General features: G+C 36.9%; 1 protein-coding gene across 1 annotated transcript; it reads right to left on the bottom strand.

Moving 5' to 3' along the window:
• On the bottom strand, positions 1 to 27,470 carry Mto1 (mitochondrial tRNA translation optimization 1). The gene is made up of 12 exons (XM_027928170.2): positions 27,137 to 27,470; positions 22,437 to 22,636; positions 22,239 to 22,356; positions 16,758 to 17,047; positions 13,556 to 13,668; positions 13,276 to 13,466; positions 12,944 to 13,074; positions 12,011 to 12,215; positions 11,761 to 11,932; positions 4,459 to 4,577; positions 2,402 to 2,562; positions 1 to 259 (listed from the first exon to the last, which is right to left on the bottom strand). The coding sequence occupies exons 1-12, from the start codon at positions 27,348 to 27,350 to the stop codon at positions 98 to 100; spliced, it is 2,076 nt and encodes a 691-aa protein (XP_027783971.1). The 5' UTR covers positions 27,351 to 27,470; the 3' UTR covers positions 1 to 97.
• Positions 27,471 to 27,592: the final 122 nt, after the last annotated feature.

A 27,592-nucleotide genomic window follows, 5' to 3' on the forward strand; every position in this document is an offset into this window, starting at 1 on the left:
TTTTCATGGGTGTTAAAATCATTTTTATTTACTATTTATGATCTTGTATAGGTTAAATTATTTACATACTCTTTAAAAGTCTTCTATGAATTGAAAGTTATAACTCTGTTTCTTGAAGTTTGTCTGTATCATGTAAGTATTCATCTGTTTGAGGCAGTTTATTCATAGCTCCCTGTCTTTGCTGAGTGGTCTTCACAAATCTGAGCAGATTGATGATAGCAGCAGGTGTCACTCCAGGTATGCGACTAGCAGCCCCAATCTAGGAAAGAAAATGAGAACTATAAGTTAATTATATCAAATCAAATTATCTTCCTCCTAACAACCTTAAAGTGTAGTCTATAAAAAATTTAGGGATTGAAATGGGGTCTGGCTATGTTAAAACTCCTGGGCTGAAGTAATCCTCCTGCCTCAGCTTCCAAAGTAGCTGGGACTGCAGGCATGTACCACCATGCCCAGTTCCTTTTTTAAATAATCATTGTTTTTTTCTTTTCTTTCCTTTTGGTAGTGGGATTGAACCCAGGGCCTCATACATGCCAGGCAAGCACCCTACTACTGTGTTATATCCCCAGCCCTTTTTATTTTTCATTTTTGGGACAGGGTCTCGATAATTTGCTGAGATTGGCTTTGAACTTGGGATTGTCCTGCCTCAGCATACCAAGACACTGGGATTACAGTTGTATGCCACCATATCCGACTACAACCCTTTTTTATTATTTTACTTTGAGGCAGGGTCTTTGTTGCTCAGGATGGCCTTGAACTTGTGATCCTCTTGCCTTGGCCTCCTGAATAGTTGGGATTACATGCATATATAACTACACCTGGTAATATCATTATCTTAATATATCTGCAAAACAACCTTGTAAAGTTAAGAAATGTGATTATTATTTGTTTTCACCTCAGAGAAGTTAAAATGATTTGTACAAGTTCACAAAACTAACACGTTAGATTATCTACTTTTTCTATTCATTAAATTAAGAAAAATCGCAATAGAGTTCCTTTCTTCAAATACAGGTCCATAGTTCCTTAACTGAAATGCTGGAGGCCATAGGTTTTGGTACTAAAATGTAATATTATATATAAGGTAATATCCTCAATGGTGAATGTAGGTAACACCCTACAATTTTAGTCCCATTAATACTTTGGTAGTGTTTTTTTTTAGTTCTTCTTTTGCAGTACTGGGGATTGAATCTGTGGCCTTGCATAAGCTAGGCTAACACTACAAATATAGCCCTTTTTATTTTATTTTGAGACAAGATCTCATTAAGATCAACAGTATATTTTAATAGACAAATGTATGACTATTCATTCTAAGTGGTGAAAAGACCAAGTAGCTTCATCTCACTTATTAAATAAGTGTGGAGCAAAATGTTTTGTTTTGTTTTTGTACCAGAGAGGGAACCCAGGGCTTCAAGTATTCCAGGCAAGTGCTCTACCATTAAGGTACACTCTGCACCTGTGGCAAACTTTTGTCAGAGCTTTTTGTATTCTGGAACTGAGACTAAGGAGCTGTAAACTCCTATGGTAAGTGCTGCCCAGTTGAACTTTCTGTGATGATGGAACTCTTCTGCAACATTTGCAGTGTAGTAATGAACTGTGCAATATGGTACAAATTAATGACATGGCTCCTGGGCTCTTGAAATGTGGCTCATAAGACCGAAGAGCTAAATTTTAAATTTAATTAAATTAACATAAATGGCCACATTTGGCTAGCGGCTATTATGCTGGACACTGTAACCTATGAATACCCATAACCTAAAATCAATGAGAAGGGAGAGTTCTAGAATTTAAAGCCCATTTATCAAGTTTCCATGAAGTCTATTGCTAAGAATACCATATTATATTGATGAAATCACTCCTCCCAGTAAAAAACAGCCCCACCCCATTTGTTTATATACATCATAGTTCAGTAAAGAGCCTTTTTATTTTGTGAACCATTATGAAAAAATATGCTGCCCAGGAAACTATGACATGCTATCAATTTTTTAAGACATAACCTAATCTAGAGATGATAATATGTGAAAAAAAGGGGCATCTCAGATATCTTTAAACATTTATTAGAATCCTTATACCATAACAAAGTAGCTTTTTTATTTTATTTTATTTTTAAACTTTGCTTCTGTTCTCTATTTTACACACCCACACACCCACACACCCAGTAAAGCTGAAGCACAGGGCAGGGAAACGGCTGACTCCCCTTTCTCCTATTTGCTTCTAAGGCAACACTATGGAACTCCAAGGGAGGGATCAAGTAGTAATTTGAGAACCACTAAAACGTATTACATTTTAACATGGTAGTTTCCTTTAAGTCATGCACACACACACACACAATAACACATATTTTAAAAAGATTAAAATACTAGCTCTTTATAACTTTTTCCTATTCCACTGCTTGCTTTCTTACCGTCTGTGGGCGACTGAAATGTAGTTTCTCTCGAACTTCATGGGACAAAGACACATCCCTGAGAGTCAAATAGTCTAGGTCTTTTGGCAGCTGGAGAGCTTCTTCTCGTTGAACTTCCTTTATTTCTTGTAGCTGATGGTTCAATACTGATTCATAAGTGGCTGGGGAACAAAATTAGAATTATATTAAAAAAAAAAGAATTATGTTATGTACTCAGATTATACTAATAACCTACATTTATATAGCCTTTTACCTTTTGTAAAGAGCTTTTGCATATCATCTCATTCAATACATCACAACACTGAGAGAGAGGTGGAGCAGATGAAGAAACTGAGGCTAAGATAAAGGGAGCTTCTTGTGTGCTAACAACAAAATTCTGTCTGGCAGTTTAATGGATATCTTTTTATTTCAAATATGGAAAAAAATTTATTTTTTTTTTTTTAGATAGACCTTTATTTTTTCATTCATTTATTTATATGCAGTGCTGAGAACTGAATCTAGTGCCTCATACATGTTAGTGCTATCCAACTGAGCCACAACTCCAGCCCTCAAAGATGGAAAATTAAGTTAAGAAATAATTTGTGCCAGTAGTGGTGGCACATGCCTGTAATCACAGTGACCAGGAAAGCTGATGCAGCACGATCACTGTTTGAAGCCAGCCTCAGCAACTTAGCAAAGCCCTAAGGAACCCTACAAGACCCTGTCCCAATATACATAAAAAGGGCTGGAGATGTAACTCAGTGGCAAAGTAGCCCTAGGTTCAATCCAGTACAAAAAATGAAAGAAAAAAAAATGCTTTTCCTGTCAGTGCAAATCTTGGTTGAAACATTTACCTCAACAGGCTATGGATTCAAATTTTAAGCCTTATGGTAAGATATTTTTCTACAATGGTTCTCTGAATGACCTCCATATAAAACTATAATAGATTAATTATATTTTCTTGCAATACTGAAGGGATTGAATTCAGAGTATAGCACATGCTAGGGAAGTGCTTTATCACTGAGCTGCATCCCCAGCCTTTTAATTTTATTTTGAGACAAAGTCTCCCTAATTTGCCCAGGCTAGCTTCAAACTTGTAAACCTCCTGAGTCAACCTCCTAAGTACCTGGGATTATGAGCCAGGTATATGCCACCATGCCTGCCTCCAAAACTATAATTTTTAAAGTAGAGCTTCTTAGTTGACAACACTTAACTTATTTAGCAGAACTGGAGATTGAACCTAGGGCCATGTATACTGTGCTATATTCCTGTACTTTTTATTTAAAAAAAAAAAAAAAATTTTTTTTTTTTTTGGTACTGGGGATTGAACCCAGAGGTGCTTAGCAGTGAGTTACATCCCCAGTCCTTTTTATTTCTAATTTTGAGACAGAATCTCAGTAAGTTGATAAGGGCCTCTTTAAGCTGCTGAAGCTGGCCTCAAACTTGTGATCCTTCTGCCTTAGCCTGCCAAGTCATTGGGATTATAGGAATGCACCTCAGTGTCCATCCAACATTACTTCTTGTCCATTAATATATTATTACTTGTATTGGATCATTTGGAAAAATGATTCTAGAATTTGATGTAAATACCACACCATCATACATCATCCAGTTTTTCCTACCCTTCTCCCCATATCATCCTGTTACGTACCTTTTCTTTTTTCTTTTTCTGTACTTTTTAATTACATAATTTTCCAGGAAAATCTATCAAAATGCAGAAGCAAATTCTCTGTATTTTTGTGTTAAAAAACTTTATCACTGGGATTACACATGTATGCCACCACGTCCAGCCTTGTTTTGTTTTGGGTACCAGGGACTGAATTTAGGGGCATTAGACCACTGAGCCACACTCCAGCCCTATTTTATATTTTATTTAGAGACAGGGTCTCAGTGAGTTGCTTGGCACCTTAGTTTTGTTGAGGCTGGTTTTGAACTCATGATCCTCCTGTGTCAGCTTCCTGAGCCACTGGGATTACAGGTGTACACCATTGTACCTGGCAATAGCTCTTAATTGTTCATTCATAATTTGTACAAATGGAAGAGTATATAGATATCTTAAGTAACAAATTATTTTCTACCTTCTATTTTCAGTCTTTCAGCCAGTTCTCTACATTGAGTATACTTCTTCAAGGATTCTGGAACAGCCTTGGCTAGTAATTCCATGTCAACTTCCTCATATTTTAGAACATCTAGAGCTCTGCAAATATACAAAAAGATCATTAACATAAGGATCTATTATAAGAACAAGATTCCTTGGAATAATACCAAATCTCAGAATAACCAAAAAATACCTTAATTCTTTCTATGTACATTGAGCAAACACAGCACTATCTGTAGAACAATATAACTTCAGTAGGATTTACTATTTGATTCGCCTTAAATCCTTATCATGAGAATTAAGATGTTGATAAGAGTAGCATGGTTATAATTCATTTGTCCTTCCTTTTGTGTAATAACAGAATATCTTCTAATAACAAGGGTTTCAAGAATTCTAAAGAATAAGGAAAGTGCTTCACATCTAAGCTATGCTTTATATCTAAGCTATGCTAAGTCCTAGTATCCTGTGAGTTATCCTTTTGCATGCTGGGACGCACAAAGGAAATCTCCTGCCATTTTTTTGTGTGGTGCTGGGTATCGAACCCAGGGCCTTATGCATGTGAGGCAAGCACTCTACCAACTGAGCTTCACCCCCAATCATGCCCCCCACTTTTTTTGGGTACTGGGGATCAAACTCAGGGGCACTTGACCATAGAGCCACCTCCCCAGCCCTATTTTGTATTTAGAGACAGGGTCTGAGTTGCTTAGCGCCTCGCCATTGCTGAGGCTGGCTTTGAGATTCTCCTTTATCGGCTTCTCTAGCCCCAGGGATTACAGGTGTGCACCACAGAGCCCAGCTCCTGCTTCTTGACAAAACTCTTTAAGGAAGAACAAGAAGACACTGTATGTTTAAATCTCTGCAAAACAAACGGACAAAAATGATATAAGAGTTTAAAAAGTATTCTTCTAATCTGATATTTTCTTCTAATTAGTTTACACACATGACCAAAACAATATGCCTAAACACTAATGCTACAGGTAGATCAGGTGAGATTTCCATTAACTTGATTTACTAGTACTTGCTGATATCAAATTAGTGAGAGAAATTTCAGGTGCATTTAGTCTTGAGAAATACTGATGCTTCTCTGGTCAGTTTAATCACCTTTATACTGATCTTGGGCCTTCCCTTTTGGTATCACCCACCTTTAACCCTAATTTGACTCCAGATACTACCCCAAGGTGGAGCTAACTAGATCACTTCTTGCTCTATTATTTTCTTACTTGTAAATACATGTGGCCTTTTTTTGGTTATAATTTGATTAAAAAATTAAGGCCAATGGCATTTTTTTTTTTTTAACAGAAATAGAACTTTTCTTTTTTCTTTTTTGGTATCAGGGATTGAACCCAGGGGTACTTAACCACTGAGCCACATTCCTAGCCCTTTTTTTTTAAAGACATGTCTTGCTAAGTTATTTAGGGCCTTGCTAAGTTGGTAACACTGACTCTGAACTTGTGATTCTCCTGCCTCAGCCTCCCGAGCTGCTGGTATAACACGTGCGTGCCACTGTGCCTAGCAGAAAAAGAACTTTCAAGTTAAAATTTATATGGAATCTCAAGGGTCCACATAATCAAAATAATTTTGAAAAAAGAACATGGTTGAAGGACTCATACTTTCTAATGTCAAAACATATTATAAAGGGACAGTAATCAAAACATTGTGGTACTGGTGCCAGGCATGGTGGAAACCACATATAATCCCAGCAACTTGGGAAGCTGAGGCCGGAGAACAGAAAGTTCAAGACACCTTGAGCAATTTAGTGAGACTCTTAGCAACTTTATGATATCCTGACTCAAAAAATAAAAATAAAGTTCTGGAAACCTGTTGCACAACAATGTGAATATAGTTAACACTATTGTTCTGCACACTTAAAATGGTTAAAATCGTAAATTTGCAGGGCACAATGGCACATTCCTGTAATCCCAGTAGGCTGAGGCAGGAGGATCAAAGTTCAAAGCTAGCCTTAGCAACTAAGTGAGGCCCTAAGCAGCTGGTGAGACCCTGTCTCAAAAAAAGGGTTGGGCATGTGGTTCAGTGATAAGGCACCTTTGGGTTCAATCCCTAGTATCACACACACACACACAAAAAGGTATATTTTGTTTTTTGCCAAAATAGAATAAAATAAAATAAAAGGTTGACTAAGAGTGGTACATAATAAGTTCAATGTTTGCCAAGACTTTCGTTCTATTTGGTTGAGCCCTGACAATTACCCTTGGCTTACCTCATTCCTACGGTCTCAAGATTGCAGAATATCCTAATTTTGTTTGGTTCTCCACAGGTTTCACTGACCTGTATAGTTCCCATGAATTTACTGCCTTAATTCATTTTATATCTGTTTATCAATTTTGGTATTTTTATCTCTTTTTAAAAAAACTATTATTTGATAAATTTTGTCCACCCATAACCAATTAAATTAATTACCAAGTCAACAGAATGTCAATACTGCCCTCCTAAGTCTTCCTAGGCCTTCTAGCCAACCATACCTATAGACAAATCAATTATCACAATCATGTATTATTACCCTATGCAAATACTTGATTCCTCAGCTGTTTCTCAATTGGGTCTACTCTAAGAAGGTCTCAGAATTCTCTCACCACAGTAAATGGTCAGTTTTGTCATACTCTAGTAGATGAAACAGGTCAACTCATTGCAGAGGCTTTATCAGATAAACTATAAAAAAACCAACCATATAACTGAAAGCAGAAATGGTTGTCTTTTCAGAAATTATAGAACTGGGGTTGTGGCTCAGTGGTAGAGCACTTGCCTAGCATATGTGAGGAATTGGGTTCGATTCTCAGCACCACATATAAATAAGAGAGTTGTTAAGAATAAAGGTGGGTCCTGAAGCTCTGGCTTTCAGCTTTAATGTGTGACCTTAGCACATCCAATCATCAATGTGAAACCATATACTTCCATGACACCTTCACCATAGGCCAGAAAGATAGAGCTGCCCAATCTTTCAGCTTTCAAAATGGTGAAATAGATAAATCTCTTTTCTTATATAAAGTATCCTACATGAGGTGTTTTATTATTGTACTAAAAACTGACTAATACAGTTGGTAAGCAAATATATTAACTGCTATAGCCTGAATGTTGATGTCTCCCACAAAATTTATACTTTGGAACCTAATATGATATAGTATCACCAATGTGATATTATTAAGAGCAGAGTCAGCCCTGATGAATGGGATCAATGCCCTTACAAAAGAGGCATTAGGGAGCTTGTTTGTCCTTCTGCCACATGAGGATGCAGCAGAAAGGTGTCATTTTTTTTCTCTTTCCACATATTTTATTGATGCATTATAGTTGTACATAATGATGGAGTCTGCTGTTATATATGTGTATATACACACAATATAACAATATAATTTGGCCAATATCTCTCCTTAGCACTTTCTCCCTCCCTTCCTGCCCCCAACCCCTTGGTCACTTTCCTCTAGGGATCTCCCTTTGATTCTCATAAGATCCCTGCCCCCCACTTTTCATTTCTTTTTTCCTCTCTAGAGAAGATATCATTTTATTTTTATTTTTTTTTCAAAAAAATTTTTTTTTCTTTTTTTTCCTTTAATTGGTTGTTCAAAACATTACAAAGCTCATGACACATCATCTTTCATACATTTGATTCAAGTGGGTTATGAACTCCCATTTTTACCTCAAATACAAATTGCAGAATCACATCAGCTACACATCCACATTTTTACATAATGCCATATTGACTGTTGTATTCTGCTACCTTTCCTATCCCTTACTATCCCCCCTCCCCTCCCCTCCCCTCTTCCCTCTCTACCCCATCTGCTGTTGTTCAATTCTCTCCCTTATTTCCCCCCACCCTTTCCCCTCACAACCTCTTATATGTAATTTTGTGTAACAATGAGGGTCTCCTTCCATTTCCATACAATTTCCCTTCTCTCTCCCTTTCCCTCCCACCACTTGTCTCTGTTTAATGTTAACCTTTTCCTCCTGTTCTTCCTCCCTGCTGTTCTTAGTTGCTCTCCTTATATCAAAGAAGACATTTGGCATTTGTTTTTTAAGGATTGGCTAGCTTCACTTAGCATAATCTGCTCTAATGCCATCCATTTCCCTGCAAATTCCATGATTTTGTCATTTTTTAGTGCTGCGTAATACTCCATCATGTATAAATGCCACATTTTTTTTTATCCATTCATCTATTGAAGGGCATCTGGGTTGGTTCCACAGTCTAGCTATTGTGAATTGTGCTGCTATGATCATTGATGTGGCAGTATTCCTATAGTACGCTCTTTTAAGGTCCTCAGGGAATAGTCCAAGAAGGGCGATAGCTGGGTCAAATGGTGGTTCCATTCCCAGCTTTCCCAGGAATCTCCATACTGCTTTCCAAATTGGCCGCACCAATTTGCAGTCCCACCAGCAATGTACAAGTGTACCCTTTCCCCCACATCCTCGCCAGCACTTATTGTTGTTTGACTTCATAATGGCTGCCAATCTTACTGGAGTGAGATGGTATCTTAGGGTGGTTTTGATTTGCATTTCTCTGACTGCTAGAGATGGTGAGCATTTTTTCATGTACTTGTTGATTGACTGTATGTCCTCCTCTGAGAAGTGTCTGTTCAGGTCCTTGGCCCATTTGTTGATTGGGTTATTTGTTATCTTATTGTCTAATTTTTTGAGTTCTTTGTATATTTTGGATATTAGGGCTCTATCTGAAGTGTGAGGAGTAAAAATTTGTTCCCAGGATGTAGGCTCCCTATTTACCTCTCTTATTGTTTCTCTTGCTGAGAAAAAACTTTTTAGTTTAAGTAAGTCCCATTTGTTTATTCTTGTTATTAACTCTTGGGCTATGGGCGTCCTATTAAGGAATTTGGAGCCCGACCCCACAATATGTAGATCAGAGCCAACTTTTTCTTCTATCAGATGCAGAGTCTCTGACTTGATATCAAGCTCTTTGATCCATTTTGAGTTAACTTTTGTGCATGGCGAGAGAAAGGGGTTCAGCTTCATTTTGTTGCATATGGATTTCCAGTTTTCCCAGCACCATTTGTTGAAGATGCTATCCTTCCTCCATTGCATGCTTTTAGCCCCTTTATCAAATATAAGAAAGTTGTAATTTTGTGGATTGGTCTCTGTGTCCTCTATTCTGTACCATTGGTCCACCCGCCTGTTTTGGTACCAGTACCATGCTGTTTTTGTTACTATTGCTCTGTAGTACAGTTTGAAATTTGGTATCGCTATACCTCCAGATTCACACTTCCTGCTTAGAATTGCTTTTGCTATTCTGGGTCTTTTGTTTTTCCATATGAATTTCATGATTGCTTTATCTATTTCTACAAGAAATGCCATTGGGATTTTGATTGGCATTGCATTAAACCTGTACAGAACTTTGGGTAATATGGCCATTTTGATGATGTTAGTTCTGCCTATCCATGAACAGGGTATATTTTTCCATCTTCTAAGATCGAGAAGATATCATTTTAGAAATAAGGAGCAAACCCTCACCAATATCAAATCTGATACCAGATACTGAAGTTACCAGCCTTTAGAACTGTGAACAATAAATTTGTTGTTTATAAGTTATTCAAAGATTTTTCTTTCCTTTTTTCCTGCAGTTCTAAGGCTCAAACCCAGGGCCTCATGCACACTAGATAAGAGCTCTACCACTGAGCTATACTCTAAGCCCTAAGTGTTCATTTTTTAATCAATTAATTAATTAATTCTGGTGCCAGGGATTGAACCCAGGGGTGATTAACCACTGAACCATATCCCCAGCCCCTCCTACATTTTATTTTGACAAGGTCTCACTGAGTTATTTATGGCCTCACTAAATTGCTGAGGCTGGCTTTGAACTTGCAATCCTCTGCCTCAACCTCCCAAGCAACTGGGATTACAGTCCTACACCACTGCACCAGCAAGATCTAATTTTTACAAAATCTGCTTAATATCTTATAATAGTGGTGCTAGTGCTCTGGGAAATTCCCATAAAAATGAAAGCTTGGGAACATAAGTTGGAAAAAATTAAACACCCTGATGAAATGAAAACTAAACAACCACCTATTTGTAAATAAGGAAAGAACTGGAAAGATTAGAGGTGATATAGAGCTGTGTTAAAATGGTATACCTTAAAGTTCACAAAAACTATCACAAGCAAACTAGGGGTTGAAAAGAGAAAAAATATACTGGAAACACAGATATAAGATAAATGCCGGGCTGGGGTTGTGGCTCAGTGGTAGAGCACTTGTCTAGCATGTGTGAGGCACTGAGTTTGATTCTCAGCACCACATTAAATAAATAAATAAATAAAATTTTATTGTGCCCAACTACAATTAAAAAGATATAAAAAAAGATCAATGCCATTATGATTCTATAATGTGCTTCTAAGTTAAAAAGACTGTTGATTTGTGGCCCTTTGGCATCTTTTCCCACGCTAATTATACTTTTTTTTTTCTCCCAAATGGGAAAAGAAACAATGATGAGATATATAGAGTATATATTATGCAAGGTCCTTAGGAATATATCTCTGAAACAAAAATGCTCAACACATGACCTTTAGATTCAGAGTCTATATAACTAGAAATACTGCAAGGGTCTTTTCACATCCAAATAATTTATAACACTCTAATTTGTTTTATTTTTTAATTTAGAAATTTTCTTTGGTGGTGCTGGGGATTGAATCTAGGCCCTTGTGCATGCAAGGCAAGCACTCTACCCACTGAAATATATACCCCAGTCCCCTCTTATTTGTTTTATTAAAGTGGTTTTCTTGCTATAGCTCATGGATAATGTAAGGCCACTTCAATTGCTCCAAGCCTAGTGAATAAAGTAATCATAATTTTTTCTTTGGTCCTCTAAATCTTAGGAAAATCAAAAGAATTCAATAGGGGCCACAGAGAAATTATATACAAAACAGAAGAAATAATTTAGAAACTCATATATAAACACACAAATATATATACACACACTAGAATCCAGATCCTTAGACATGCTAAGCATGTGCTCTAGTACCAAGCGACCCCTTTAGCCGTATGTATTTTTAATACTGACTAAATAGATGTTATATCTAAGGATTTTGAAAAAAAGTCACCAGCAAACTATATTCACTTAAAATGTACAAGTAGGATACCTGTAGGTAATGTCTCTCTAAAATAATGACATTTTTCTGTAAAAAGTGGTGAGAGAGGTCTATATTAAAAATGCATACCTGGGGGCTGGGGATATAGCTCAGTTGGTAGAATGCTTCCATGCATGCACAAGGCCCTAGGTTCAATCCCCAGCACCACAAAAAAAAAAAAAAAAAAAAAAAAAAAAAGCATACCTGATGGGCAGACTTTTTACAATACTTATAGAAGCCTGTGGGATTAACTGTTTCCATTTGGAGCTTGAAAACTCAATGGATTTCAACACAGAAATGCCTTCTTTTAAAGATGACTTCATCCAGGAAGCTCTTTCATATCGTTGTTGGGACACACAGCCAGCTTCCTTATATCCTAGGGAGAAAGAAAGACTATAATGAGACAGGTTTTAAAAAACAGTAAACTAGATGACAGTACTTAGTGAAGAGTTACCTCGGATCGTAAGCCGACTGTCAGCATTATCAGGGCGCAGTGACAAACGGAACTCCACTCGGCTGGTAAACATGCGGTACGGTTCGCAAGTGCCCAGTGTGGTAAGGTCATCAATCAAAACTCCTATGTAGCCTTCTGTTCGGCTAATAATAAAGGGTGGTTTTCGACTGACTCGAAGACTGGCGTTGATTCCAGCTATCACACCCTACAAGAGGACTGAAATGTTTAAAAGGCCATTATGAACTGAATGAAGAGCTATCCTATTCAAAACACTACTTGGAAAGAGTAGCATGGGACAGGAAGAAAGCAGGCCACTAAAGGATATATTAGAGGTACAAAATGTGATCCACATTTAGGAACAGAATATGTATAATGTACCATTTTAGAATGCTATGGTTATTGTTTTCAGAAATATCTAATACTTAACTATTTTTTTGATCCTGGGGATTGAACCCAGTGCCCTGTGCATACGAGGCAAGCACTCTAAACAGCTGAGCTATATCCCCAACCCAGAAGTGCCTAATATTTCTGAAAAGGTGGGGGTGGGGGGCTACTCTTTTTTTTTTAAACTCACCTGTGAGAACTTTTTAGCCTTTCTCACTTAAAAGTAACAATTTTCCACTAATAAGGAATAATAACAATTTTCAATAAAGTTATCTTAAAAGAACTAGATTTTCTTTTTTTTAAACTCTAGAAGCAATATAATTCATCTAATCAAAACACATCAGATCTAAGAACTCAAAAAAGAATAATAACGCACAAGTGTTTTAAAAATCCTGTCATATACAATAGCCATCTACTTGTAACCTGAAACAAAGATAGACTTCTATAATTATGAATTGTACCTAAGATTTATATAGTTAACATGACAAAGAGAAACACCAGTTAAATAGTCCCTTTGGGTTTCCAGTAACATCTGAATAAAGCTCTTACTTGAGCTGCAGCTTCCTCATAACCAGTGGTGCCATTTATCTGTCCAGCAAAGAAGAGCCGTTGAACCAAATGAGTCTCAAGGGAAGGAGTGATTTGACGAGGATCTAAGTAATCATACTGAACACCATAGCCTGTTCAAAGAATAAATGGCATAAAATAAGTAAAAACAGATGAACTGCCCTCAAAGTAGAGATATAAAGACTACTTAACATCTGTACATATTGCGCTTCATTCTCTGAAGCTCTAATTAACAATGAGAGCAGCAAAGACCTCCTCACTAATCGCTAAAGCAATGCTGAGTAAACACTGAATGGTGGCTGTAGCCCTCTTACCTGGCTGAATCATTTTAGCTTTCTCTAGGCCTCTGATGCATGTAATCATTTTCTCTTGTAACTCAGCTGGTAGCGTCACAGATAAACCTTGAGGATAGATGAGGTCAGAATCCATTCCTTCAGGTTCTAACCAAACCTGATGCAGACGATTCGGAAAACGCAAAACCTTTGATTCAATGGAGGGACAGTATCTAGAAATTATATATGCATATAATAAAATGAACATAAAAGTGGTGACATCATTCCTTAAAGTAATTGAGCACTGATGTTTTGTCCTTACCGGGGTCCTCTTGTAGTTTCCTTAACATGACTATTAAGGTGAAGGTTCTCAAGCACAATCTTATCCACTTTTGGGTTGGTGTGAGTCAAATAACATGGCAGCTGATCTTCTGGCTAAAAAACAATAATCAGAATACTGTTTTATTTCTCTACTAGTTTGCCTCTTATCCAAATAAATTCTACTTGATATTTACTCACTTTAAGCATTAAATTTATTAAATTTATGCATGACGCCCAGTACTACTTATAAAGTATTCTTGCCCCAAATGAATAAATAACCCAAAAGATAAACCGAAATGGAGGCAAACTTCTAGATCTAACTACCAGTTTATAGGAAAGACAGAAGCAGCAGAGGGATGCAATCAGATACATCAAGAAGATGGGAGCTTCTAGAGAGCAAATTTTCTCTGTACATAAATGTTATAAAGAAAACAGGGAGGGGCTGGGGCTGTAGCTCAGTGGTAAAGCACTTTCCTTGCATGTGTGAGCTGCTGGGTTCGATCCCCAGCACCACATAAAAATAAAGATACCGTGTATTCATCTACAACTAAAAAAAAAAAAGAAAACAAGGAAGTAATTATAAAACATCCTAGGCTGGGGTTGTGGCTCAGTGGTAGATTGCTTGCCTTGCACATGTGAGGCACTGGGTTTGATTCTCAGCACCACATAAAAATAAATAATACAATAAAGACATTGGGTCCATCTATAACTAAAAAATTTTTTAAAAAATAAAATAAAACATCCTTCAATGCATGTGTGGACCTGGTTCAAATAAAATAACTGTAAAAATTATTTCATAGGCTGGGTACAGTGGTACATGCTATAATCATACCAACTTGGGAGGCAGGAAGATCATTAGTTCGAGGCCAACCTGGGCAACTTAGTGATAACCTGTCTCAAAATTTAAAAAATAGCCAGGCATGGTGGAGCATGCCTGTAATCCCAGTGGATGGGGAGGCTGATACAAGAGGACTGCAAGTTCAAAGCCAGCCTCAGGAAAAGTGAGGTGCTAAGCAACTCAGTGAGACCCTGTCTCTAAGTAAAATACAAAATAGAGCTGGGGGTGTGGCTCAGTGGCTGAGTATCACATCCAAATTCAATCCCTGGCATCCCCCTACACCTCTCATTTTTTTTAAATAAAAGGGGCTGGGGATACACATTCTAAGAAGTATATATTGTACTTTACCAAAGCAAAAATATAAAAAGTGACTTGGTTAAAATAATAGAATATTTGAAGCCACTCATCAGGACATCACCAGAAACTGGGACAATCAATTGTTAATCCTCAATTCCAAACTCACAATACACATTTTGTAGGGGAGGCAGTACTGGGTATTGAACCTAGGATCTACTATATGCTAAGCAAGAGCTCTTCCCCTGAGATACATTGCCATCCCTTTTAAAATATTTTAGCCAGAGATGGTGGCACCTGGTTGTAACACCAGCAATCTGGGAGGCTGAGGCAGGGGGATCAAAAATTTGAGGCCATGTATAACTAATTAAAACAAATAAAAAATTAAAAAAAAAAAAAAAAGAAAAGAAAAAGACGGGGCTGGGGATGTGGCTCAAGTGGTAGCGCGCTTGCCTGGCATGCGTGAGGCCCGGGTTCGATCCTCAGCACCACATACAAAGATGGTGTGTTCGCCGAAAACCAAAAATAAATATTAAAATTCTCTCTCTCTCTCTTAAAAAAGAAAAAAAGAAAAAGAAAAGTTTGAGGCCAGCCTGAGCAACTTAGCAAGGTCCTATGAAATTTTGCAAGACCCTGTCTCAATATAAAAAAAATAAAAAGGGCTAGGGTAAAGTGCCCTGGGGTTCAATCTTAGTACCAATAAATAAATAAACAGATAAATATTGATATTGAGGGATTAAACTCAGGGGCACTTTGTCACTGAGCCACATCCCCAGCCCTTTTTATTTTGAGACAAGGTCTTGTTAAATTGCTTAGGAACTGGCTAACTTGCTAAGATGTGGCATGGGAATTTGTAATCCTCCTGTCTGAGGCTCCAAATTGCTGGGATTATATGTGTGTATAACTGCACCCAGTTAAAAAGTTTATTTTGAGACAAGGTATTACTAAATTGCAAACAGTGGCCTAAAACTTGCAATCCTCCTAATCCAGCCTCCCGAATAGCTGAGATTACAGGCATATACCATCTCAAACAGCTTACTTTTTTCCAAAACTCAAAAGATAAGCAAAAGCAGCCTGTATTCTTCAAAAATGTCAGTTTCATAAAGATTGGCGAACTGGTCACATTGAAGAGATTATAGAGAGAAATGACAATTAAAAACAATGCATGATCCTAGATTGGAAAAAATAAAAAGGTCACTGGACTATATTGGAAAAATCATCAAAATTTGACTACGGATTTTATATTAGATAGCAGTACTGTATCAGTGTTAAAAAAATCCTCATATTTCAAAATTACACTGAGGTTATAAAAGGATGTTTTTTGTGTTTAGTTCAGATATGGACTGAAGTAGAGGCCAAGGCTCATAATCTCTGTAACTTAATCTCAAATGTTCTCTAGGAGGAAAATATATGTGTATATTACTGTCTTATACATTAAATATGTGCATTAATATCTACATGTCTACCTCTATATGTACGGAGATTAATATAGCAAAATATTCCCAATGGGCAACTTTAATGATTTATAAGAGTTTGTTATAATCATCTTACTATTTTTCTGTAAGTCTGAAATTGCTTCAAAAAGTTTAATTTACAAAATATGTAAAGTTATAGAAGTAATAAAATTTAAAAATTTACAGGGAAATACCAGTTAGCCAAATTAGCTAATACTTTTAAAAATCGCTTCTTTATTCCTAAAAATAACCACTAGCTTTTGAGAGATGCCAGTGATTCTTCAACAGATTTGTGTTTTCTGCTTTTCATACAGTAGTGATAGCACGGGCAATGGATGACTCATGCTATAGACACTTTGTGCAACAGTAACGTGTGTATGAGCAACTTTCTTGAGAAACATAAATCAAAGACCTGAGTTTTCACTAACTGGAATTTATTCTTTACTTTATTGTTGCAAAATAAAAAGCATCATAAAAATAAATAAATAAATAAGATTGCTTCTTTATACCGTAAATAATAGTGATGCAAATTGTTGTCAAAAAAGAAAATAAGTTAGTATACCTCCTGCTGCAAATAGCCAATATCAATTAAGTGAAATTTTCATAAATCATCTTACCTTAATCCACACTGCCTTGTTGACAAAGCTGAATGGGATAGATGGATTATCTGGTGTCTGCTTATTTAGAATGCTGAAATTAATGGTCTCTTTGGCAATTCGGGGTGGAGTCCCAGTCTTTAACCTTCCCATCACAAAACCCAACTTTTCCAGAGTCTGAGCCAACCCTATAGAAGGCTGATCCCCCAAACGTCCTGCTGGATGCATCTCCAATCCAATTACAATCATGCCTCTCAGAAATGTTCCAGTAGTCAGAATCACACTCTCTGCATATACTATGCTTCCATCCACTAAATGACAGAAAAGAAAGAGTAAAATTGTTTTTGAATTACCACAGATCAAATGGAATGTGATTATTTTACATTGGAACTACAGAAAAAATTTCTCAATTTAGACACTTGAGAATTATGTGTGTATGTGTGGTGCTAGGGTTTGAACCCAGAACCTCACAAATGTTGGCAAGTACTCTACCAATGAGCAATACCCTCAGTCCTTTTTACTTTTTATTTTGAGACAGGGTGTCGCTTTGTTGAATAGCTTGGCCTAGAACTTGCATTCCTCCTGCCTCAGCCTTTTGAGTCATTGGGATTACAGGTGTGCACCACTGCAACTAGTTTTTTTAATATTTGCTTTTCTTCTGTTTCTTTTCCAAGTTTTATTAAGGTATGATTAATAAATAAAAAACTACATATTTAATGTGTACAACATGGTGTTTTATGCTATGTCTGTGTCACCATCCCCATAATCAAGCTAATTAATATACTTACCACCTCAGAGTTACAAATTTTTGAGTGCATGGTAAGATCATTTAAAATCCAGTCCCTTAGAAAATTTTATGTATAAAATATAGTATTATTAATTATAGTTATCATGTAATGGACATTAGATCTCTATAGAATATTTATCTTTTTTTTTTTTAAAGACTGTCTGGCCATGTTGTCCCCAGGCTGGCCTTGAACTTTGATCCTCTGACTCAACCTCTTAAGTAACTGGGAAGACAGGCAAGTGCCACCACACCTAGATTTAACTTATTATTATTTTTTAATATTTTAGTTGTTGATGGGTCTCTCTTCCTTCTCTTCCTTTCCTTTCCCTTCCCCTTCCTCCCTTTCTCTCTTTCGATGTGGTGCTCAGAATTGAATCCAGTGCCTCACACATGATAGGCAAGCACTCTACCACTGAGCTACAACCCCAACTTATTTTTAATGTCCCCTAAGTGGGGTGCATTATTCCGGAAACCATTTCAATACTAGGTTGCGATCTGGTAGGGAAACCACAATGTGTTATCCCAACTCATACGTTCCTAAAACCAACCTCAGCAACTTAGCAAAACCCTGTCTCAAAAAAAAAGGGTTGGGGATGTGGCTCAGTGGTTAAAACCCTGGGTTTAATCCCTGGTACCAAAAAAACAAAACCCGAACAAACAACAACAAAACCCCCAAAGAAATTAGTTGGAAGAATGGTAACTGACTTAGTAGAGGGAAGAGAGCTATAATTCAAGCAGCTGATAGAAGATACCAGTAAGAATGAACTAATTGCCCTGCAAAGGCTCAGAAATTGCAGAACTGAGAATGAGAACTTAAGAATGTAGTAATAATGCTTGAGGCTAAAATAAAAAATAGTTTCAAATCTACACACTGAAGACTTGTCTCCAGATTTATCTTTCAGGAAATGAGACTTAAGCTAATCAGGAGTTATTATTTAATAGGTACAGAGATTTAACTTGGGATGATGAAAAAGATGGACAGTGGTGAAAGTTGCACAACATTGTAAATGTACTTAATGACTCTGAGTCTTGCTAAATTGCCAGGATGGCCTACAACTTGCAATTTTCCTGCCTCAGTCTCTCTGCAGCTGGGATTAAAGGCATGCAGCACTGTACATGGTTAAAATGGTAAATTTTATGTTAATTTAGATAGTATAAAGAAAAACTGTATTAGCTGGGCGCTAATACCACAAAAACAAAACCCCTGTATTGTTAGGCCTATAAAATATAGACAAAAATAATATATATAAAAATTAAATAACAGGAGTACAAATGACTTAAAGGTAGATTGTTCTATAATAATACAAGTAATCATTAAATCCAGAGGAGAAAGGAAGTGGGGGTAAGAAAATAAATGAAAGGATATAAAGCTAATTTAGTAATTATTCACAGAGAGAATTCAGTAAACACTAATTGAAAAAGAAATTTATGCAAACTATGTAAAACCATAGTTACTGGGATGAGGATACAGCTCAGTGATAGAGCACTTGCCTAGCATGCCTAAGACCCTGGATTCTATCCCTGGCACCACAAAAAAATAAATAAATAAATCATAGTAATTAATGTAATCCCTGTAACAAACAAAACCACAAATTTTAGAAACAATATAGTCTTCAAAAGCAAAACACATATAGATCAAATGAAAAAAAAATTGGTTTGAAAAATACACCAGATGAACCTTATAGCTTAGAAATTAAAAAAAAAACAAGAAAAAGTTATGCCACGAATATAATGTATATAATGTAGATAATAGTCTATTTTATCATTTACTACCATAAAATTTTATATATATATATATATATATATATATATATATATACACACACACATATATATATAATAAAAATTTAAAATTTATCCAAACATACCCACACACAGATGGGGGTACAGTTCATGGGTAGAGTTCTTGCCTGGCATGTGTAAGGCTCTGGGTTCAACTGCTAGCAACACACACACACACACACACACACACACCTTTACACAGCATACACAGCATCATTCTTAGTAAAGAGAGATGTAAACAAAGATGCAGTATTAAATCATAATTGAGAAAAATTAATTTTTAGCTACCTCCTATTGCTATTTATTGAAGTGAACTTGGTGAGGCTAATCAATTCACATAAGTAGTTCATCTTTTTAGTAATTGTATATGGCAATAAAAAGTGATCTCTCGTAGTTCTCTATTTTTCACCATATGCAAAATATATGTAACAGAAAAAATATGTGTGTATGTGTTAATAACTGCTTACTTATTGGTAAAGCTTTTGGTTAATAGTTACCAATAAAACTTTTAGAGTCCAAAGTTATTTGAGAATTTTTGACTGCTTAGGAGTTAGAAAGGGTTGTTCAAGGGTCAACTGTGTATAAGCAGACAAAAAGACCGCACAAGGGGTGGGGTTGTGGCTCAGTGGTAGAGCACTCGAGTACCACATGCAAGGCCCTGGGTTTGATCCTCAGCACCATGTAAAAATAAACAAATAAAATAAAGGTATTGTGTCCAACTACAACTAAAAAAAAAAAAAAACCACACAGGAAACTAATAGCAGCAGATGCTCTTGAGATAGAGAACTAGTTGGCTAGCCAGGCATGGTAGCACATGCTTGTAATCCCAGCAGCTCAGGAGGCTAAAGCAGAAGAATCAGATATATTCAGTGATAAAGCGCCTTTGGCTTAATCCCTAGTACTGCCAAAAGAAAATGATAAAAAAATGAAAATAGAATTACATATTAAATGAAACCCCCAGAGAACCAATAGAAAAAGAAAAAAACAGAGAAGAAATACCCCAACAAGGGCATAGATTTATAGATTAAAAGGAAACACTAAGTACCCCTATCACAATGAATAAATAGAGTACACTGAGGGACAACATCTTTAAATATCAGAACACCAGAGACAAATAAGACACTAAAGCTTTCAGAGAGAGAAAAAAGACCTACACATGAAAAAAATTTAAATCAATATAGCATTGAGCTTCTCAACAAGCAAAACCAGAAGCTAGAAGATAGTGGAGCCAGACTGTCAAAACTCTGAAGAGAGGGCTGGGGTTGTAGATCAGTGGTAGAGAGCTTGCCTAGCACATGTGAGGCATTGGATTCGAGTCTCAGCACCAAATAAAAAAAATAAACAAATCAAATAAACTTATCAAAAAAAAAAAAAAAAAAAAAAAAAAACCTCGAAAAAAGGGCTAACCTTGAATTCTCTACTAGCCCCAAATTAAGAGTCATACCTGAGAGAAGAATAACATATTTTTAGAATACATAAAGATAGAAATTACCTCCCATGCATCTTTTCTTAGGAAGCTCCTAGAAGATGTGCTCCAGTAAAAATGAGGTAGTAAGGAAGAGACAGGAGCTCTAAGAAACAAGGGATATAACAGCAAAGTAGTGAAAGGAAGTCTCAAAATATATCTGTGCAGGCCTCAGGAGCAAAAGTCCTGATTATAGAAAAGAGGGTTCAGGGGCTAAAGAAATTGATTTCTCTGGGAGGGAAGCATCAAAAAAGAAAATTAGAATGGGAAGATTACTTGATATTTAAGTATTAACAAAATGATATTTGGACATGATAGTTCATGCTTATAATCCCAGATACTTGAGGGGATGAAATAATAAGATCACTTGAATCTGAGGTCAGCCTGGGCCACACAGTGAGTGAGACCCTGTCTTGGAAAACAACCAAGAGGAGGAAGAAACATAAAGGAAGGTAAACAATATTATGTTATTTGGGTAGTGAAAAATATTTAAATAATCACAACAATGTAAATACCATTTATCAAAAATTGCGGCATAACTGGAGCTATGAGGAGTGGTAGAATTCATGCGTGTGTAGTGTGCATAATACCCTGGTTTAATCCGCAGCACCAAAAAAAGAGAAGAGAACAAAAGGACTGGTATATAGTTTAGTGGCAAAGTGCCCCTTAGTTCAATCCTTGGTACCAAAAAGAAAAAGAAAAACATCAAAAGAAAAGAAATATGGGTGTATATATACCAGAAGTGACAAAAAAAAAAAAAAAAGTTGAAGTAGCTCTCTCTAGGGAGGGAGGTAGTGGTTTTCACATACAAATGTCTCAATTTTATTTAATGAAAAAAAATCACACGCATTATCTTGATTAAAAAAATTAACACATAACCTTTAAAATAAAAAATATATTAAATTGGTAAAACATAAATTTTAAAAAATGTAGTCAGAACCAGAAGAAACAGAAATTACAATAGAAAAACCAGGAGATACAGATGACACATATGATACTGTACTTTTCCAAAGTAAAGAATTTTATATATATATATATTTGAGAGAGAGATATTTTTTTTTAAATATTTATTTTTTAGTTTTCGGCGGACACAACATCTTTGTTTGTATGTGGTGCTGAGGATCGAACCCGGGCCGCACGCATACCAGGCGAGCGCGCTACTGCTTGAGCCACATCCCCAGCCCCAAGAATTATATTTAATAAAAAAAAGAAAGAAAAGAAAAAAGAAAAACCAGGAGAAAAAAGACAATTAAGCAGGCTATGAAGTTCTATGCTAACATAGCATTTGAACTTGACTGAGCTTCATTATGTTCAAAATTAAAAGAGAAATATGATCATTTATGTAGTTTTTTAAATCCAAATAGAGAAAATACAACAATGAAACATTTCCATATTTTGCTCTATAATAAAGTTCTCACATGGAGTTTGATACACTGTTATTACCATCTCTAACTAGTACAGTACCTACCCAAAACAACACCACTGACACGGCATTTCCCAGCATGTTCAGGTTCTGGTTCATCAAGAATAAGATCTTCTACAGCTCCCTCCCGAACAGTAAGCTGTGGTGTGTTCAGGATTTCTTTCTGTCAAAAGAGAATGCCAATTGAAACACAGTGGTTAAATAATCACTGTACTCTTTCCTGTTTTCATGTCCTATTCTTACCTGCATGTTTTGTTTATAGAGTTTCCTATCAATTTGAGCTCTCAGTCCCCAAACAGCTGGTCCCTTACGCCGGTTTAAAACTTTGTAATGCACACCAGACTGGTCACAGATTCGAGAACAGAGGCCATCCAAGGCATCTACTTCCCTCATTAAATGCCCCTTTCCAATGCCACCAAAGGAAGGATTACAGGACATCTGACCTAAACAGAACAAACAAAACACACATGAGCACCTTGCATATAATGAGTGTTTAATAAGGACATGTTCATGTAGGTGACTAAATCACCTTACACACACACACACACACAAAAGAAAATTTGAAACATGCTATAAAGAAAATTCCGAAGTCCCAATGGGATGCAACAGTTGTCTAGGGTATCCACAAAAACAAACAACTACCTGAACTTTTTTAAAAATCTTTTTCTTTGATACACATTTTTACTGTTTCATTAGGTTGTCTTTTCCAATAAAACATGGAATCTCATAAAATCTTCCTAAATCAAGCACACTTTTAAGAAGTTCCATGGCACTGGCTCATTGTTATCATTAATTACGTCTCATAAATGCCATCTACTGCTTTCCTTTTCTTTTATTTCTTAGAAACAATTAAATCATAAGTAGAGACCATATCTTATGCCTTCCCTTTAAATCTACTCAGTCTTATTTGGAAGTCTAAACGTATATGACTACCTCAAAGATTTTTATGGGAAGTTCAGGGATGGGAAAGTTTTACAACATCTGTACATCAACTGGAGTCACCATTAAGCTTTCAAAAAATTTTAATGGTCTCTGTGGGGAGGCTGAATAGTGCTGTGGTTAGGAGCATTTTGAGTGTGTCTAGGAGAAATATGTTAAAGAGATCTGGCTCAATTTCTAGATCTACCACTTATTAGCAATGTGATTTTGGCAAGAAACCTATTTTTCTATACTTTTGTTTTCCTACTGTAAAAACAGGAATGATAGTGGTAGTAGACCATTTTCCTCTGAAATAGAATAATAATTTTGTTTAGGTAACTCCTCTTCCCATCATCCATGAGACTCTGTGCTCAGGGAGTATGACCCATCTGAGTTTAGTATAATCATGGCAATTAGTATAATCATGGCAATACCTGCTTTGCCAGATAAAGGGCAATAAGTCATGAAGTGGGAGCTGTTCAGATCTCTAGGAAAGGGCTATCTCTTTCTCTTTTCTCTCCTTTTCCCTGCAGTAATGGGGATCAAACCCAGGGCCTCGCGCAAGCTAGGCATACCTAATTTCTACTACTGAGCTACACCCCTAGCCCCCACCCCTCTTTGAAGACATAAAAGGGGGAAAATACCCTTCTAAAAGTTGTCAATCTGGTGCTAGGCATGATGGCACATGCTGGTAATCCCAGGGGCTTGAGAAGCTGAGGGAGGAGGATCACAAGTTCAAAGTCAGCCTCAGGAACTTAGCAAGACCCTATCTCAGAATAAAAAAATAAAAAGGGCTGGGAATGTAGCTTAATGATTAAGCACCCTTGGGTTCAATCCCTGTTACCCTCCACCCCCTCAATATAGATATGACTATATCTAAATGTGATATCTGGAACTATTTGGCTACTATTTTGTAACCATGAGGATAGCTATCCTGAAGGCAAGCCAGATGTGGTGTAATGGAGAAAAGGAAGAAATTTGAATCCTTGGACATTTTTGGTTTGCTGAATTAACCTTAGAAGTAATCAACCTGCAAACTTGTTAAATAACAAAGCTTCCCTCCCCCCCCCCTTTTTTTTTTGGTACCAGGGATTGAACTCAGGGGCTCTTGACCCCTGAGGCTCATCCCCAATCTTATTTTGTATTGTATTTATAGACAGGGTCTCATTTAGTTGCTTAGCATTTTGCTTTTGCTGAGGCTGGCTTTGAACTGTCCATCCTCCTGTCTCAGCCTCCGGAGCCGCTGGGATTACAGGTGCGCACTACCATGCCCAGCACAAATTCTTCTTTTTACCCAATCAACTGAAAAAGGATTTTGCTACATTCAAAATAAGAAAATGTACACAATACATTTAATACAGTGTCTACTGCAGATTAAGCAATAATAATTTACTAATTTTATTTCTCAGATCAGTGTAAAATATTCTTAGCCTATCATTCTTCACTTTTAAAAAAATTCACATAATTTCACTGAGTTTTTTTTTATTGTGGGGCTGGAGGTTAAATCCAGGGATGTGTGCAAGCTAAGCATGTACTCTACTAATGAGCTACATCCCTAGCCCTTATATTGAATTTTTTTACAATTATTTTTACTCTAAGATAATTTTCATTACCAGTTACATTAAATAATCTTCTATACTGACCATTTTCTCAAAATGTATACAAATATTTACAATTTATGCCCTTACATGAACATTAGAAAGGTGTTACACACACTTTGCATAAAATTAATAAGCACAGTGAACATTTTTTCATAGTATTGAGTTTATGTATAAGCAACCAATTTGCCAGGCACATAACCCTAGCTACTCTGGAGGTTGAGGAAGATTGTAAATTTCCAGGCCAACCTCGGCAATTTGGGGAGACCCTACTCAAAATAAAAGAAAAAGGGCTGGAGTATAGCTCAGTGGTAGAGCACTTGCCTAGTGTGTACTAGGTTGTGGGTTTGATCCCCAGTACTGCCAGGTAGATAAATAAATTGCAATCAATTTGTACCCCTAAGTGCTCAAGTCAATATATCATTTCACATTAAAATGTTTAATATTTTATTATACAAACATGAAAATCAAAAACTAGAGAGAATAATTAATTCCCAATTATCAATTCAGATGCAATCTTACACCATTTACCACTCTACTCACTCCCTACTCCCAGACAACATATTAACTGTATATATATCAGACAAGCACTTTTTGCTTAGAATAAACAAAATACACATACAAAAATAATTTAATCACACACAAAACTCTGAACTGTTTGCTAATGAATTAGTAACTAAAATAAAAACTAGAAATATGGAAAGATATTGTGAAGGTTTTTTTCCCCTATTACTTTGTACCACTTTCAAGCAATAATCTTCCCAGCTTTAGAAAAGACACATTTTAGATACTTTTAGATCAGAATCCAGTGGTTTACCTGTGAGATTCTGCTTGGAAAACATAAATTTTATTAAAAATAAATAAAACTGGTGAATGGAAACGTTACTTTTCAGCTCTCCATTGTTACCATTATTTCATGTTGTTTTATATCCACTCAGCTTCACACATTTAAATTACGTTTGGCTCGGAGAACATTGAAGTTGTGGTCTCTGTTTTAGATATTGTTACTTATCAGAATGAGAGCTTTTAACTCTTATTATACACAATTTAATTTTGTTGTTGTTGTACTAGGGATTGAACCCAGGGGCACTTCAGTATTGAGCCACATCCCCACCTTTTTTATTTTTTTCTTTGAAGATAGGGTCTTACTAAAGTTGCTTTAAAAAATGCAAACAACATTAGAATGTATAATAATCAAAGTAAAATCTTTTTGGAAATCATATAGCCTCTTCTCCCCTAAAAGAATCCCTGTGAAAGGTGTATATTTCTCCAGTTATGAGTTGAGTAATAATTTCTAAAAAGTATTTTAGCATATACAAAATATGGGATTCGTTCACAATTTTATTTACTATTATATTTGCAGTATTGGTGGTTGAACCCAGACCTTGCATATGCTAGGCAAGCACTCCCTCACTGAGCCAAATCCCCAGCCCTTTTTATTTTCTATTTTGAGACTGAGCCTCACTAAATTGCCCAAGCTGACCTCAAACCTGCCTCAGTCTTCTGAGTAGGTGGGATTAAATTCACAACTTTTACAAAAACAGTAAATATTTCAATTACTCCTCATTCCTAAGCAAAAGGCAGGAGGAAAGGCATAGGCACGCATAATGTATAAGATGATGTTTCAGCAAGCATCTATCATGATGCTAGAATAGTAGTCCTGTTGTAAAAGATGGCCTGACCATCCAATACCCGTTACAAGGGGAGAGGTAGTAGTATTCAGGTTCTAAGCGCAAAACTGAGAAATACACATCCATTAGAAATACATGATGCAGTAAATAATATTGTTATCCAAAGGGCTTCATAAAATTTCAATAAAAAATTAACTGTTCTTTAATAAACGATTGTGAATAATGTCAGTCCACCCTTGATCTGAAGTAACAAGACAGTAGAGGGTAAACTCTAACAATGAACTAAGAAGCTGCCATCAATATTTCTGAAGTTTCTCCTTTCCTGGACGCACCACGCTCTCCCTCTCTCCATCATCCCCGCAAATGAATACTTTGGTCAACAGCAACACTCCGCAGGTCCACAAAATAGATTAATACAGAGTTCTAGGGCAGGCCAGCGTGATCCCTGTGAGACATTAATAAAAGCTAATACCACCGGGCACAGTAGGGCACGGCAATAGTGATCGCAAGCTCACAATCAGTCTCTGCAATTTAGCCAAGCCCTTAAGCCACTTTTGCAAGATTCTATCTCAAAATAAGAAATAAAAACGGCCGGGTATGTGGCTCAGCAATTAAGCACCTCTCGGTTCAATCTCTCATACAATTAAGAAAAAAAAAAAAAAAAAAGCTAAAACCACAGGAGTTGGGATTCTCAATAGCTTTTGGAGAAGAGAGAGCTCGCCCACGGGGGTGTGGAGAGAAGCGGGTATTGACTACTGCGTCCTACGCCAGGCTCCACACCACTCACGCTCCTCACCTATCGTGTCCACGCGGTGCGTGAGAAGTAGGGTCCGGGAGCCGCACCGAGCGGCGGCAGCGGCTGCCTCGGTCCCAGCATGTCCTCCACCTATAACTACCACATCGAAGTGGGGGGAAGGCGCGGCGCTGTCTCGGCTTAACCCGGCAGACGGAAGGTGTTGTTTGGTGAGAGAAGTTGCGACCCTGTGGCCACAGCGCCGGAAGGAGAACATGCTGAGAGAAGACCACAAAAATCCAGACTTTCAAGCAAACACGAGCGAGACGCAAAAAAATCTAGGGGACAGACAATCTTCAGGGCGCAGCCATCTTCCCTCTGACGTCATGGCGTAGCACTCTACGTCTAGCGTCACCACTGACTGGCTGTTTGGCGCGACTGTAATATCAGAGACACTGCCTAACGACGTACGTGACCCAGCGGGTGGGTGCATTCTTTTCCCGTCAACTCCAGTCTTTA

This window comes from Marmota flaviventris, chromosome 6, assembly GCF_047511675.1.
Source record: "Marmota flaviventris isolate mMarFla1 chromosome 6, mMarFla1.hap1, whole genome shotgun sequence".
NCBI classification, from domain to species: domain Eukaryota; kingdom Metazoa; phylum Chordata; class Mammalia; order Rodentia; family Sciuridae; genus Marmota; species Marmota flaviventris.

Excerpts from the sequence above, each read along its gene's own strand:
- Mto1 (XM_027928170.2), bottom strand. The coding sequence starts at position 27,350 with ATGTTCTCCTTCCGGCGCTGTGGCCACAGGGTCGCAACTTCTCTCACC. Across the intron at positions 13,467-13,555 it reads GAAACTACAAGAGGACCCCG|ATACTGTCCCTCCATTGAAT; the intron begins GTAAGGACAAAA and ends TATAATTTCTAG. Across the intron at positions 260-2,401 it reads ATTTCAGTCGCCCACAGACG|ATTGGGGCTGCTAGTCGCAT; the intron begins GTAAGAAAGCAA and ends TTTCTTTCCTAG.